The following is a 15724-nucleotide window of genomic DNA, read 5'->3' as shown; positions in this document are numbered from 1 at the left end:
GATTCAAAGTTCCTAATGTACTTACCTGCAATACCTTTCAAACAAGATATTACATGTTAAATTTGAACCTGTGGTTCTTAAAATAAACTAAGAAAATATATTTTTCTATAACAAAACCTATTGGCTGGATTTGTCTCTGAGAGTGTGTACCTCATTTATTGTCTATGTGTATGTACAACAAATGCTTAACACTACTCCTTGGATAAGCCTACTGCTCGACCACACTACCACAAAATAGAGCATTAGTATTATCTATTTTTTACCACTATTTTACCTCTAAGGGGAACCCTTGGACTCTGTGCATGCTATTCCTTACTTTGAAATAGCACATACAGAGCCAACTTCCTACATTGGTGGATCAGCGGTGGGGTACAAGACTTTGCATTTGCTGGACTACTCAGCCAATACCTGATCACACGACAAATTCCAAAATTGTCATTAGAAATTGATTTTTGCAATTTGAAAAGTTTTCTAAATTCTTAAAAGACCTGCTAGGGCCTTGTGTTAGATCCTGTTTAGCATTTCTTTTAGAGTTTAAAAGTTTGTAAAAGTTTGAATTAGATTCTAGAACCAGTTTTAGATTCTTAAAAAGTATTCCAACTTTTAGAAGCAAAATGTCTAGCACAGATGTGAATGTGGTGGAACTCGACACCACACCTTACCTCCATCTACAGATGAGAGAGCTAAGGTCACTCTGTAAACTAAAGAAAATAGCAATGGGCCCCAAACCTACCAAAGTACAGCTCCAGGAACTTTTGGCAGAGTTTGAAAAGGCCAACCCCTCTGAGGATGGCAACACAGAGGATGAAGATAGTGACTTGGAGGGAAATTCCCCCCCTCCAGTCCTACTTAGGGAGAGCAGGGCTTCTCAAGCCCTGACTCCACACATAATAGTCAGAGATGCTGGTTCCCTCACAGGAGGGACCAACAACTCTGAAATCACTGAGGATAACTCCAGTGAAGAGGACATCCAGTTAGCCAGGATGGCCAAAAGATTGGCTTTGGAAAGACAGATCCTAGCCATAGAAAGGGAAAGGGAAGAGATGGGCCTAGGACCCATCAATGGTGGCAGCAACATAAATAGGGTCAGAGATTCTCCTGACATGTTGAAAATCCCTAAAGGGATTGTAACTAAATATGAAGATGGTGATGACATCACCAAATGGTTCACAGCTTTTGAGAGGGCTTGTGTAACCAGAAAAGTGAACAAATCTCACTGGGGTGCTCTCCTTTGGGAAATGTTCACAGGAAAGTGTAGGGATAGACTCCTCACACTCTCTGGAAAAGATGCAGAATCTTATGACCTCATGAAGGGTACCCTGATTGAGGGCTTTGGATTCTCCACTGAGGAGTATAGGATTAGATTCAGGGGGGCTCAAAAATCCTCGAGCCAGACCTGGGTTGACTTTGTAGACTACTCAGTAAAAACACTAGATGGTTGGATTCAAGGCAGTGGTGTAAGTAATTATGATGGGCTGTACAATTTATTTGTGAAAGAACACCTGTTAAGTAATTGTTTCAATGATAAACTGCATCAGCATCTGGTAGACCTAGGACCAATTTCTCCCCAAGAATTGGGAAAGAAGGCGGACCATTGGGTCAAGACTAGGGTGTCCAAAACTTCCACAGGGGGTGACCAAAAGAAAGGGGTCACATAACATCCCCAGGGGAAAGGTGGTGAGACAGCCAAAAATAAAAATAGTAAAGAGTCTTCTACAGGCCCCCAACAACCTGCACAGGAGGGTGGGCCCAGAGCCTCTTCACAAAACAATCCTGGGTACAAGGGTAAAAACTTTGATCCCAAAAAGACCTGGTGTCGAAACTGTAGTCAGTCTGGACACCAAACTGGAGACAAGGCCTGTCCCAAGAAAGGTTCCACTCCAAACTCCAATCCAGGTAACACTGGAATGGCTAGTCTCCAAGTGGGATCAACAGTGTGCCCAGAGCAAATCAGGGTCCACACTGAAGCTACTCTAGTCTCTGAGGGTGGGGTGGATTTAGCCACACTAGCTGCCTGGCCGCCTAACATGCAAAAATACAGGCAGCAGCTCTTTATTAATGGGACAAGTGTAGAGGGCGGGACAAGTGTAGAGGGCCTGAGGGATACAGGTGCCAGTGTCACCATGGTGACAGAGAAACTGGTTTCCCCTGGCCAATACCTGACTGGAAAAACGTATACAGTCACCAACGCTGACAATCAGACTAAAGCACATCCCATGGCAATGGTAACTTTAGAATGGGGAGGGGTCAATGGCCTGAAACAGGTGGTGGTCTCCTCAAACATCCCAGTAGACTGTCTGCTTGGAAATGACCTGGAGTCCTCAGCATGGGCTGAGGTAGAACTAAAAACCCATGCAGCCATGCTGGGTATCCCTGAACTGGTGTGTGTAAAAACAAGAGCACAATGCAAGGCACAGGGTGAAAAAGTAGAGCTGGAGTCTGGAAAAATGGCCCAGCCTACCAAGAGAAAAGGAAAGTCAGTTGGGAAACCAACTGCAACACAGTCAGAAAAAGAGAACCTCTCTTCTCAGGAAGAAGTTCTGCCCTCTGAGGGAACTGAGCCTTTGGAGCTTGAACCTTATCAGGTTGAGCTCTTTGGCCCAGGGGGACCCTCAAGGGAGGAGCTGTGTAAGGGACAAGAAACCTGTCCCTCTCTTGAAGGCCTTAGGCAGCAAGCTGCTGAAGAGTCCAAGGGCAAGAAAAATGGAACACATAGGGTCTATTGGGAAGATGGACTCCTGTACACTGAGGCCAGAGACCCCAAACCTGGTGCCACTAGGAGAGTGGTAGTGCCTCAGTCGTTCAGAGAGTTTATCCTGACCTTAGCCCATGATATTCCCCTTGCTGGGCATTTGGGACAAACCAAGACGTGGGAGAGGTTAGTCAACCACTTCTACTGGCCCAATATGTCCCACAAGGTTAAGGAGTTTTGCCTCTCCTGCCCCACCTGTCAATCCAGTGGTAAGACAGGTGGGCACCCAAAGGCCCCCCTCATTCCACTTCCAGTGGTGGGGGTCCCCTTTGAAAGAGTGGGTGTGGACATAGTTGGTCCACTAGAACCTCCCACAGCCTCAGGAAATATGTATATCCTAGTAGTAGTGGATCATGCTACTAGGTATCCTGAAGCTATTCCCCTTAGGTCGACTACTGCCCCTGCAGTAGCCAAGGCCCTCATTGGTATCTTTACCAGAGTGGGTTTTCCTAAGGAGGTGGTGTCTGACAGAGGTACCAACTTCATGTCAGCATACCTAAAACACATGTGGAATGAGTGTGGGGTGACTTACAAATTCACTACACCATACCATCCACAAACTAATGGCTTAGTTGAGAGATTCAACAAGACATTAAAAGGCATGATCATGGGGCTCCCAGAAAAGCTCAAAAGGAGATGGGATGTCCTCTTGCCATGTCTGGTTTTCGCTTACAGAGAGGTGCCACAGAAGGGAGTAGGATTCTCACCCTTTGAACTTCTGTTTGGCCACCCTGTAAGGGGACCACTTGCTCTTGTTAAAGAAGGCTGGGAGAGACCTCTTCATGAGCCTAAACAAGACATAGTGGACTATGTACTTGGCCTTCGCTCTAGAATGGCAGAGTACCTGGAAAAGGCAAGCAAAAACCTTGAGGCCAGCCAACAGCTCCAGAAGTTTTGGTATGACCAAAAGGCTGCAATGGTTGAGTTCCAACCAGGGCAGAAAGTCTGGGTTCTGGAGCCTGTGGCTCCCAGGGCACTTCAGGACAAATGGAGTGGCCTTTACCCAGTGCTAGAAAGGAAGAGTCAGGTCACCTACCTGGTGGACCTGGGCACAAGCAGGAGCCCCAAGAGAGTGATCCATGTGAACCGCCTTAAGCTCTTCCATGACAGGGCTGATGTAAATCTGTTGATGGTAACAGATGAGGATCAGGAGGCAGAGAGTGAACCTCTCCCTGATCTTCTGTCATCAGACCCAAAAGATGGCTCAGTAGATGGAGTGATCTACTCAGACACCCTCTCTGGCCAACAGCAAGCTGATTGTAGGAGAGTCCTACAACAGTTTCCTGAACTCTTCTCCCTAACCCCTGGTCAGACACACCTGTGTACCCATGATGTGGACACAGGAGACAGCATGCCTGTCAAAAACAAAAATATTAGACAGTCTGACCATGTTAAGGAAAGCATCAAGGTGGAAGTCCACAAGATGCTGGAATTGGGAGTAATTGAGCGCTCTGACAGCCCCTGGGCTAGCCCAGTGGTCTTAGTCCCCAAACCTCACACCAAAGATGGAAAGAAAGAGATGAGGTTTTGTGTGGACTACAGAGGGCTCAACTCTGTCACCAAGACAGATGCCCATCCAATTCCTAGAGCTGATGAGCTCATAGACAAATTAGGTGCTGCCAAATTCTTAAGTACCTTTGACTTGACAGCAGGGTACTGGCAAATAAAAATGGCACCTGGAGCAAAAGAGAAAACAGCATTCTCCACACCTGATGGGCATTATCAGTTTACTGTTATGCCCTTTGGTTTAAAGAATGCCCCTGCCACCTTCCAAAGGTTGGTGAATCAAGTCCTTGCTGGTTTGGAGTCCTTTAGCACAGCTTATCTTGATGATATTGCTGTCTTTAGCTCCACCTGGCAGGATCACCTGGTCCACCTGAAGAAGGTTTTGAAGGCTCTGCAATCTGCGGGCCTCTCTATCAAGGCATCCAAATGCCAGATAGGGCAGGGAACTGTGGTTTACTTGGGCCACCTTGTAGGTGGAGGCCAAGTTCAGCCACTCCAACCCAAGATCCAGACTATTCTGGACTGGGTAGCTCCAAAAAGCCAGACTCAAGTCAGGGCATTCCTTGGCTTGACTGGGTATTACAGGAGGTTTGTGAAGGGATATGGATCCATTGTGACAGCCCTCACTGAACTCACCTCCAAGAAAATGCCCAAGAAAGTGAACTGGACTGTAGAATGCCAACAGGCCTTTGACACCCTGAAACAAGCAATGTGCTCAGCACCAGTTCTAAAAGCTCCAGATTATTCTAAGCAGTTCATTGTGCAGACAGATGCCTCTGAACATGGGATAGGGGCAGTTTTGTCCCAAACAAATGATGATGGCCTTGACCAGCCTGTTGCTTTCATTAGCAGGAGGTTACTCCCCAGGGAGCAGCGTTGGAGTGCCATTGAGAGGGAGGCCTTTGCTGTGGTTTGGTCCCTGAAGAAGCTGAGACCATACCTCTTTGGGACTCACTTCCTAGTTCAAACTGACCACAGACCTCTCAAATGGCTGATGCAAATGAAAGGTGAAAATCCTAAACTGTTGAGGTGGTCCATCTCCCTACAGGGAATGGACTTTATAGTGGAACACAGACCTGGGACTGCCCATGCCAATGCAGATGGCCTTTCCAGGTTCTTCCACTTAGAAAATGAAGACTCTCTTGGGAAAGGTTAGTCTCATCCTCTTTCGTTTGGGGGAGGGGTTGTGTAAGGAAATGCCTCCTTGGCATGGTTGCCCCCTGACTTTTTGCCTTTGCTGATGCTATGTTTACAATTGAAAGTGTGCTGAGGCCTGCTAACCAGGCCCCAGCACCAGTGTTCTTTCCCTAACCTGTACTTTTGTATCCACAATTGGCAGACCCTGGCATCCAGATAAGTCCCTTGTAACTGGTACTTCTAGTACCAAGGGCCCTGATGCCAAGGAAGGTCTCTAAGGGCTGCAGCATGTCTTATGCCACCCTGGAGACCTCTCACTCAGCACAGACACACTGCTTGCCAGCTTGTGTGTGGTAGTGAGAACAAACAGAGTAAGTCGACATGGCACTCCCCTCAGGGTGCCATGCCAGCCTCTCACTGCCTATGCAAGTATAGGTCAGTCACCCCTCTAGCAGGCCTTACAGCCCTAAGGCAGGGTGCACTATACCATAGGTGAGGGTACCAGTGCATGAGCATGGTACCCCTACAGTGTCTAAACAAAACCTTAGACATTGTAAGTGCAGGGTAGCCATAAGAGTATATGGTCTGGGAGTTTGTCAAACACGAACTCCACAGCACCATAATGGCTACACTGAAAACTGGGAAGTTTGGTATCAAACTTCTCAGCACAATAAATGCACACTGATGCCAGTGTACATTTTATTGCAAAATACACCCCAGAGGGCACCTTAGAGGTGCCCCCTGAAACTTAACCGACTGTCTGTGTAGGCTGACTAGTTCCAGCAGCCTGCCACACTAGAGACATGTTGCTGGCCTCATGGGGAGAGTGCCTTTGTCACTCTGAGGCCAGTAACAAAGCCTGCACTGGGTGGAGATGCTAACACCTCCCCCAGGCAGAAGCTGTAACACCTGGCGGTGAGCCTCAAAGGCTCACCCCTTTGTCACAGCACCGCAGGACACTCCAGCTAGTGGAGTTGCCCGCCCCCTCCGGCCCCGGCCCCCACTTTTGGCGGCAAGGCCGGAGAAAATAATGAGAACAAGGAGGAGTCACTGGCCAGTCAGGACAGCCCCTAAGGTGTCCTGAGCTGAGGTGACTCTAACTTTTAGAAATCCTCCATCTTGCAGATGGAGGATTCCCCCAATAGGGTTAGGATTGTGACCCCCTCCCCTTGGGAGGAGGCACAAAGAGGGTGTACCCACCCTCAGGGCTAGTAGCCATTGGCTACTAACCCCCCAGACCTAAACACGCCCTTAAATTTAGTATTTAAGGGCTACCCTGAACCGTAGAAAATTAGATTCCTGCAACAACAACAAGAAGGACTGCCTAGCTGAAAACCCCTGCAGAGGAAGACCAGAAGACAACAACTGCCTTGGCTCCAGAAACTCACCGGCCTGTCTCCTGCCTTCCAAAGAACTCTGCTCCAGCGACGCCTTCCAAAGGGACCAGCGACCTCTGAATCCTCCGAGGACTGCCCTGCTTCGACGACGACAAGAAACTCCCGAGGAGCAGCTTTAAAGACCCTGCAATCTCCCCGCAAGAAGCGTGAGACTTGCAACACTGCACCCGGCGACCCCGACTCGGCTGGTGGAGAACCAACACCTCAGGGAGGACCCCCGGACTACTCCACGACTGTGAGTACCAAAACCTATCCCCCCTGAGCCCCCACAGCGCCGCCTGCAGAGGGAATCCCGAGGCTTCCCCTGACCGCGACTCTCTGAAACCTAAGTCCCGACGCCTGGAAAAGACCCTGCACCCGCAGCCCCCAGGACCTGAAGGACCGGACTTTCACTGCAGAAGTGACCCCCAGGAGTCCCTCTCCCTTGCCCAAGTGGAGGTTTCCCCGAGGAAGCCCCCCCTTGCCTGCCTGCAGCGCTGAAGAGATCCCTTGATCTCTCATTGACTTACATTGCGAACCCGACGCTTGTTCTAACACTGCACCCGGCCGCCCCCGCGCTGCTGAGGGTGAAATTTCTGTGTGGGCTTGTGTCCCCCCCGGTGCCCTACAAAACCCCCCTGGTCTGCCCTCCGAAGACGCGGGTACTTACCTGCAAGCAGACCGGAACCGGGGCACCCCCTTCTCTCCATTGAAGCCTATGCGTTTTGGGCACCACTTTGAACTCTGCACCTGACCGGCCCTGAGCTGCTGGTGTGGTGACTTTGGGGTTGCTCTGAACCCCCAACGGTGGGCTACCTTGGACCAAGAACTGAACCCTGTAAGTGTCTTACTTACCTGGTAAAACTAACAAAAACTTACCTCCCCCAGGAACTGTGAAAATTGCACTGTGTCCACTTTTGAAATAGCTATTTGTGAATAACTTGAAAAGTATACATGCAATTGAAATGATTCAAAGTTCCTAATGTACTTACCTGCAATACCTTTCAAACAAGATATTACATGTTAAATTTGAACCTGTGGTTCTTAAAATAAACTAAGAAAATATATTTTTCTATAACAAAACCTATTGGCTGGATTTGTCTCTGAGTGTGTGTACCTCATTTATTGTCTATGTGTATGTACAACAAATGCTTTACACTACTCCTTGGATAAGCCTACTGCTCGACCACACTACCACAAAATAGAGCATTAGTATTATCTATTTTTTACCACTATTTTACCTCTAAGGGGAACCCTTGGACTCTGTGCATGCTATTCCTTACTTTGAAATAGCACATAGAGAGCCAACTTCCTACAGTTTCTGCATACAATACCAAAGAAGGACATAAGAAGGAGATTTATATTCCTTGATAATTTGAAACTGACTCAATGCAGTAAAGGATAACCGATGGCTTTTATTATTTCCTGTGCAATTTCTTGATGATTAGGATATTGGTTATTCTTTCTTTGGTTACTATCTATCACAAGCAATTTTCCTTCACTTTTGGTTTGTCCTATCTTTTGATTAAGAGATGGGATGTTTCTAGGAAAAGTGATGGAGATATGGTTTTAATATGTTTATGCAAATGAATAAAATAGATTTTTTGTATGTTCACCTATTGTTATTCTATATGTAAGTAATTTTTGTCCTGCACAGACCAGCATCAGCTGTGTAAAGGGGTGAATTGTACTCTTGACATGGGTTTAGTGTACTTTGGTTCCACGGTGTATAGCAAGGTGAGCATGACGCTCTCAGAAGGATGTCCTTTGAGAGTCTAACATAAAGATGTCTGAAAGTCTCTCTTGGTGCCTTCCATCTGGTCTCTTCATTCTCCGCAGTATGAGGAAACCTTGTTAGATCTAAGGAAAGAACTCTTACTTATTGAGTGGCAAGCCAGAATAAGGGGTTGGGCGTTGACTGTGAAACCGTTCTTTTATGTACCTATTCATACAGGTCTTTCCATGATCCCAGCCCAAATTCATGCTCCGGTTTGTTTTAGGGATAGACGTGTTGACTTTGTATACAGATAACGAGTCACGGTTTAAATTTGTAAATTCACTATTCGTTTGTCTTGTGTTTTTGCTGGTTTACTTATTTCTAATTTATGTACTCCACATGCGTAGGAAATCAGTTCTGCTTTTATTGTAAAGCTAGATTACCTGAACATCAGATCAGGTCATCCTTGTCCATGAAACTTGCTCAGTGATCCTTGTTCATTAAACGTGTGTATAATTTTATAATTGTTGGTATTTGTATCTGTAAAGAAATGGCTCCCTGTTGCAGTTACCCCCTACTTTTTGCCTGATGCTGACTTGACTGAGAAGAGTGCTGGGACCCTGCTAACCAGGCCCCAGCACCAGTGTTCTTTCACTTAAAATGTACCGTTGTCTCCACAATTGGCACAACCCTGGCACCCAGGTAAGTCCCTTGTAACTGGTACCTCTGGTACCAAGGGCTCTGATGCCAGGGAAGGTCTCTAAGGGCTGCAGCATGTCTTATGCCACCCTAGGGACCCCTCACTCAGCACAGACACACTGCTTGCCAGCTTGTGTGTGCTGGTGGGGAGAAAATGACTAAGTCGACATGGCACTCCCCTCAGGGTGCCATGCCAACCTCACACTGCCTGTGGCATAGGTAAGTTACCCCTCTAGCAGGCCTTACAGCCCTAAGGCAGGGTGCACTATACCACAGGTGAGGGCATAGGTGCATGAGCACTATGCCCCTACAGTGTCTAAACAAAACCTTAGATATTGTAAGTGCAGGGTAGCCATAAGAGTATATGGGCTGGGAGTCTGTCAAAAACGAACTCCACAGCTCCATAATGGCTACACTGAATACTGGGAAGTTTGGTATCAAACTTCTCAGAATAATAAACCCGCTGTGATGAAATTGGCTAGATAAACCCTCAAATCTAGGGGTGAGACAGACTCTTTAGGTTCTTACTAGGAATTCTGCCCGATTCTCTATTGATTTGCTGCACTTTGGGCTCTTAGCTCACATTTTGCTTAAAGCTGACTTTTCCTTCAACCCAACCGCGCCTCTGGGCACTAAGGGTGTTACGAGTGCCTTGCAGATAGTCTGAGAGATGGCACCCACAGTACTAGTTAACATTAATAAGATCTCAGTGAGCAATAACCAAAGCAGAGTGGAGTCCCTAGGTTTCATGTTAATTGTGTATTTGTCGATTGGCCCTTGGTTGTGGTTTCTCCTCCCATCAGATAACTGCTCTTCGCTTGCCACCGGTTACTGCTGGTGTTGGGTGGCTGCCATGGAAGTTGTGTGCTGTGACATGAGTGGTTCTGTGGGAGGCGCTGTCGGTCCTACAAGTGTGTTGTCCCTTCAATCAGATGCAGGAAGGCTGCTGGTGTGTGTCTTCTGTGGGAGGCGGGGTCGGTACTATGTGTATTGTCCCTTTGATTGCAGGTAGTCTGCTGATGTGTGTTTTCTGTGGGGGGCGCTGTCAGTCCTACAAGTGTGATGTCCCTTTGATCGCACGCAGGAATGCTGCTGGTGTGTGTCTTCTGTGGGAGGCGGGGTCGGTACTATGTGTATTGTCCCTTTGATTGCAGGTAGTCTGCTGATGTGTGTTTTCTGTGGGGGGCGCTGTCGGTCCTACAAGTGTGTTGTCCCTTTGATCGCACACAGGAATGCTGCTGGTGTTGTGTGTTTTCTGTGGGAGGGCGGGGTCCGTACTGTGTACTGTCCCTTTGATCGCACACAGGAGGGCTCCAGATGTCTCTAAAACGTCCTCTTTGTGTGTGTCTTCCTCTGCAGCGCCCTGGCCCCGGTGGTCGCCATCATCCCCCCACCTCCGGACATCCAGCCTGTGATCGACAAGCTGGCGCAGTACGTCTCCCGGAACGGGATCAAGTTTGAGACCAGCGTCCGTGCCAAGAATGACCCCAGGTGAGGGGGCGAGTGTCTCTTGATGTACCTGTGTGTGTCTCCGGTGCAGTCTAGAGTGCACCTGCCGTCACTCATTCACAGGCGCCCCCCGAAACCATCATTCCAACCCTTCAGCGTCCGTTTCACCCGACGCGCGCTTCCTTCACATGGGCTTTAAACGGGACATTTAATCCCAACCTCCGGACTCCGTGGCCCGTCCTTGTGCGCATCAGCTCTCAGTAGTGCATAGTAAATCTCTTCAGCTCTAAATGCCCCGTTGTGTATGTTCACCATTACGAATGATTGAAGTTTACACACTATGAACTGAATTTCCTTAGGATGCTTAAAATAGAGGTTTGATTACAACCCCACTCATTTAATTGACTTTTGTAGGATGAAACTCTGACCCCTGCAGGTCTTTGTGGGGTCTTTCCACCTTCTATCACATGGTGCAAAAATAATTCCTATGACCCTTAGATATGTGTTTAAAGCACACACTCGACGGTCAGTTATTGATGCATTTTTAAAGCGCCGCGTGCTTCTCACACTGCGTCGGAGCGCTTTGGAAATGTTCACACGGGGTGCGTGCAGTGCAGGGTTGTTCCAGGCCAGGAGGGCGCTGGGGAAGGCAGTGAGATGACCAGAAGTGTCTCATGTCCTGGTCCCCAGGAGACCCCCTGCTGCCCGGTTCTAAGCCTGGGATTTGTATCGGGAGCTGCTTTTCTTTCCGAGAGACTCGCCCTAGGAAGAAGTCTCCTGCCTTCATGGCCTTCTAGGCACTGACGCCAGGGAGCTCGTGATACCAACGCGCCTGGCGCACAGAAGCGCTGGTGACCACCTGGCTGCCATCAGAGTCTCACAAGGCACGGCCGCCACTATAGCGCCTCCTCTCGCTTGTGTAACGGCGAAGAGTTCTACGTTTTCACGCATCCTTTCTCTTCTCTGTAGGTTTGACTTCCTCCAGCCCTGGCATGAGTATAATCCGTATTACGAATTTAAGAAACAGTTCTTTTTGCAAAAAGAAGGCGGCAGCATTTCTCAGGTATTGAAGCTTTACAACTTTGGTTCAAAAGTTCACGTATAAATGGCATTTTTTTTTCTTTTAGCTTTTAAAGCCTTGTAGTAAAAAAAAAAACCTATCTCCGAAGAAATTTGAATTCTAAAGTGCAGTATTTGCATAGAAATGTTTTTTTCATTTATATTTTTATGGTTTTTCTCAGTTGCTCCTTCCTAGACATATGTTTACTGAAAATGAGTGATGAAATGCAGCATGTTGTCAGCTCGTGCTCGCTGCCTGGTAACCATTCCACTTGCTAGGTCTTGTACTGCAGAATCGCGAGGATTGCATCGTTTATGGCACGAGCAGGAATATGTCAGTGTTTTTTCAGGGTGGAGTGCAGAACTGGCTGCTTGCATTGGCCTAGCCCGAGCTCTGTTTTCTAGGGTGCATCGAGTGAGGCTCTGACCTCTTACCATGTGTAATCAGGATTTAAGTGCGGCCAATCACCTGGCGGGATGTCCAGGCACCAGCAGGTCCCAGAGCCAGGTCTTGAGCGCCCTTCCGAACTCCGGAAGGGAGGTGATGGTCAGGAGCTGCACGTGGGGCCTGCGCAAGAAACAGAGGGAACAACAAGGAGAAAACAGTGAAAACAAGGGAGAAGCAAGGATAATGCACACAAAGAAGGGGGGGAAACGAGGAAAAGCAATGAGAAGGCCCACAAAAAAGCCTGGGAAAAAGCAATTAGAATGCAGTAAAAAACGGGGAAAAGCAAGAAGGCACACAAAAAGCCTGGGAAAAGCAAGGAGAAAGGAAAAAACGAGGAAAAGCAAGAAGGCACACAAAAAAGCCTGGGTAGAGCAAGGAGAAAGCAGGGGAAATGAGGGGAAAGCAAGGAGAAGGCATTCAAAATACAGGGGAAAAGCAAGGAGAAAGCAGTGAGAATGAGGGAAATGCAAGGAGAAGGCACACAAAAACGGGGGTAAAAAAACAAGGAGAAAGCAGTGGGAATGAGTGAAAAGCAAGGAGAGGGCACACAAAACGTGGAGGGAAAAGCAAGGAGTAAGCAGTGGGGACGAGAAAAAGCAAGGAGAAGGCACCCAAAAAGTGGTTATCGGGGTAGGAACATGTTTAAGAACAGGGGCAAGGGCAATGCAGCAGCACGAGGAGGGCTGGGGTCTGGTACCTGCTCCCAGGCACATGTACAACTTTTCGACTTCATGCACAGTGTCTCTACTACACCAACCACTACCTGCTTTTTAATTTGTGGTTGTGTAAGCCACACACACACACCACAGACCTTATTGTGCGAAGTTAGTTTCTCTTGGTTGTCTTGTGGGCGCTGTACTGGGTTGTCTACAAAAGTCATTTGGAGCTCATGGTCTGTTTTTAACTGGTTAGTGTTCAGTTGCCAGATGAGATGCACTCTTGTGCTCACAGGGACGCGAGTCAGGGGGTACTCGTGTGCTCATGTGCGCTGTGTGACATGTAAAATCTGTTTTATGGCACTGTCACTGACTCCATTGGCCTTCACCGAAAACAAGGAACAGCGGTATGTGTCCCGGCCCTACGCAGTGCCCAGCTCTGTGCAGGAATGCCAGTAGGTGAAGGACCAGGCACCAGTGCCAGGCTTCTGCATACAGACACCCATCTGCCAGCTCCTTGGTAAGAGTCTTTTGGGATTTTGTGAAGGCTGGCTTAGGACTGTGCCCCTTCCATGTGCACAGGAGTTAACTTGCACTGAATTCTGGTCCTTGTTGTGATTTTGCACGTAAGTAGCTGCTGGAGAGGGCATGTGGTGTGTGGCACCTCAGTGAGTTCTGTGCTGGTGGCACTTCCCTGGGGCACAGCCATTTACGTGGGTTTCCTTCACCCAAGAGATTGCCCGCAAGAAATTTGAACTAACATTTTGTAAGAATTTATTAGAAGAGTTCTTGTGTGGTGTATAATAGTAATATGTAAAATTGTGTGGTGATTGTGAACAAAGAGAGTGTAATACGAGAGCAGTTTGCATATGATAAACTACAAATATGACCCATTACAAGTAAAAGAGTAGGCCAGTATGACCCTTGCGAGTATAAAGAGCAGCCTGTGTATGACACATTACGAGTAGAAGAGCAGCCGTGTATGACGCAATGAGAGTAGAAGAGCAGACCGCGTATGACGCAATAAGAGTAGAAGAGCAGACCGTGTATGACGCAATAAGAGTAGAAGAGCAGACCGCGTATGACACAATAAGAGTAGAAGAGCAGACCGTGTATGACGCAATAAGAGTAGAAGAGCAGACCGTGTATGACGCAATAAGAGTAGAAGAGCAGACCGTGTATGACGCAATAAGAGTAGAAGAGCCGACCGTGTATGACACAATAAAAGTAGAAGAGCCGACCTTGTATTGCACAATAAGAGTAGAAGAGCAGACTGCGTATGACACAATAAGGGTAGAAGAGCAGACCATGTATGACACAATAAAAGTAGAAGAGCCGACCACGTATGACACAATGAGGGTAGAAGAGCCGACCGCGTATGACACAATGAGGGTAGAAGAGCCGACCGCGTATGACACAATAAGGGTAGAAGAGCCGACCGCGTATGACACAATAAGGGTAGAAGAGCCGACCGCGTATGACACAATAAGGGTAGAAGAGCCGACCGCGTATGACACAATAAGGGTAGAAGAGCCGACCGCGTATGACACAATAAGAGTAGAAGAGCAGACCGCGTATGACACAATAAGGGTAGAAGAGCCGACCACGTATGACACAATAAGGGTAGAAGAGCAGACCGTGTATGACGCAATAAGGGTAGAAGAGCAGACCGCGTATGACGCAATAAGGGTAGAAGAGCAGACTGCGTATGACACGAGTAGAAGAGCAGACTGCGTATGACACAAGTAGAAGAGCAGACTGCGTATGACACAATATGGGTAGAAGAGCCGACCACGTATGACTCAATGAGGGTAGAAGAGCCGACCGCGTATGACACAATGAGGGTAGAAGAGCCGACCGCGTATGACACAATGAGGGTAGAAGAGCCGACCGCGTATGACACAATAAGGGTAGAAGAGCCGACCGCGTATGACACAATAAGGGTAGAAGAGCCGACCGCGTATGACACAATAAGGGTAGAAGAGCCGACCGCGTATGACACAATAAGGGTAGAAGAGCCGACCGCGTATGACACAATAAGGGTAGAAGAGCCGTCCGCGTATGACACAATAAGGGTAGAAGAGCCGACCGCGTATGACACAATAAGGGTAGAAGAGCCGACCGCGTATGACACAATAAGGGTAGAAGAGCCGACCGCGTATGACACAATAAGGGTAGAAGAGCCGACCGCGTATGACACAATAAGGGTAGAAGAGCCGACCGCGTATGACACAATAAGGGTAGAAGAGCCGACCGCGTATGACACAATAAGGGTAGAAGAGCCGACCGCGTATGACACAATAAGGGTAGAAGAGCCGACCGCGTATGACACAATAAGGGTAGAAGAGCCGACCGCGTATGACACAATAAGAGTAGAAGAGCCGACCGCGTATGACACAATAAGGGTAGAAGAGCCGACCACGTATGACACAATAAGGGTAGAAGAGCAGACCGTGTATGACGCAATAAGAGTAGAAGAGCAGACCGCGTATGACGCAATAAGGGTAGAAGAGCAGACTGCGTATGACACGAGTAGAAGAGCAGACTGCGTATGACACGAGTAGAAGAGCAGACTGCGTATGACACGAGTAGAAGAGCAGACTGCGTATGACACGAGTAGAAGAGCAGACTGCGTATGACACGAGTAGAAGAGCAGACTGCGTATGACACGAGTAGAAGAGCAGACTGCGTATGACACGAGTAGAAGAGCAGACTGCGTATGACACGAGTAGAAGAGCAGACTGCGTATGACACGGGTAGAAGAGCAGACTGCGTATGACACAAGAGTAGAAGAGCAGACTGCGTATGACACAAGAGTAGAAGAGCAGACTGCGTATGACACAAGAGTAGAAGAGCAGACTGCGTATGACACAAGAGCCGACTGCGTATGACACAAGAGTAGAAGAGCCGACTGCGTATGACACA

General features: G+C 48.1%; 1 protein-coding gene across 4 annotated transcripts in view; it reads left to right on the top strand.

Moving 5' to 3' along the window:
- Positions 1 to 15724, top strand: part of SFSWAP (splicing factor SWAP) — a 474828-nt gene that overhangs the window by 95843 nt on the left and 363261 nt on the right. For all 4 annotated transcript variants that reach the window (XM_069215345.1, XM_069215346.1, XM_069215348.1 and 1 more), the window contains exons 9-10: positions 10547 to 10678; positions 11606 to 11699. In XM_069215345.1, the coding sequence (XP_069071446.1) occupies positions 10547 to 10678; positions 11606 to 11699 (226 nt within the window). The remainder of the gene's footprint in view (positions 1 to 10546; positions 10679 to 11605; positions 11700 to 15724) is intronic.

The sequence above is a fragment of the Pleurodeles waltl genome, chromosome 11 (genome assembly GCF_031143425.1).
Source record: "Pleurodeles waltl isolate 20211129_DDA chromosome 11, aPleWal1.hap1.20221129, whole genome shotgun sequence".
NCBI lineage: Eukaryota > Metazoa > Chordata > Amphibia > Caudata > Salamandridae > Pleurodeles > Pleurodeles waltl.
The sequence above is the reverse complement of the archived record's forward strand: the minus strand, read 5'-3'. Positions and strand labels throughout refer to the sequence as shown.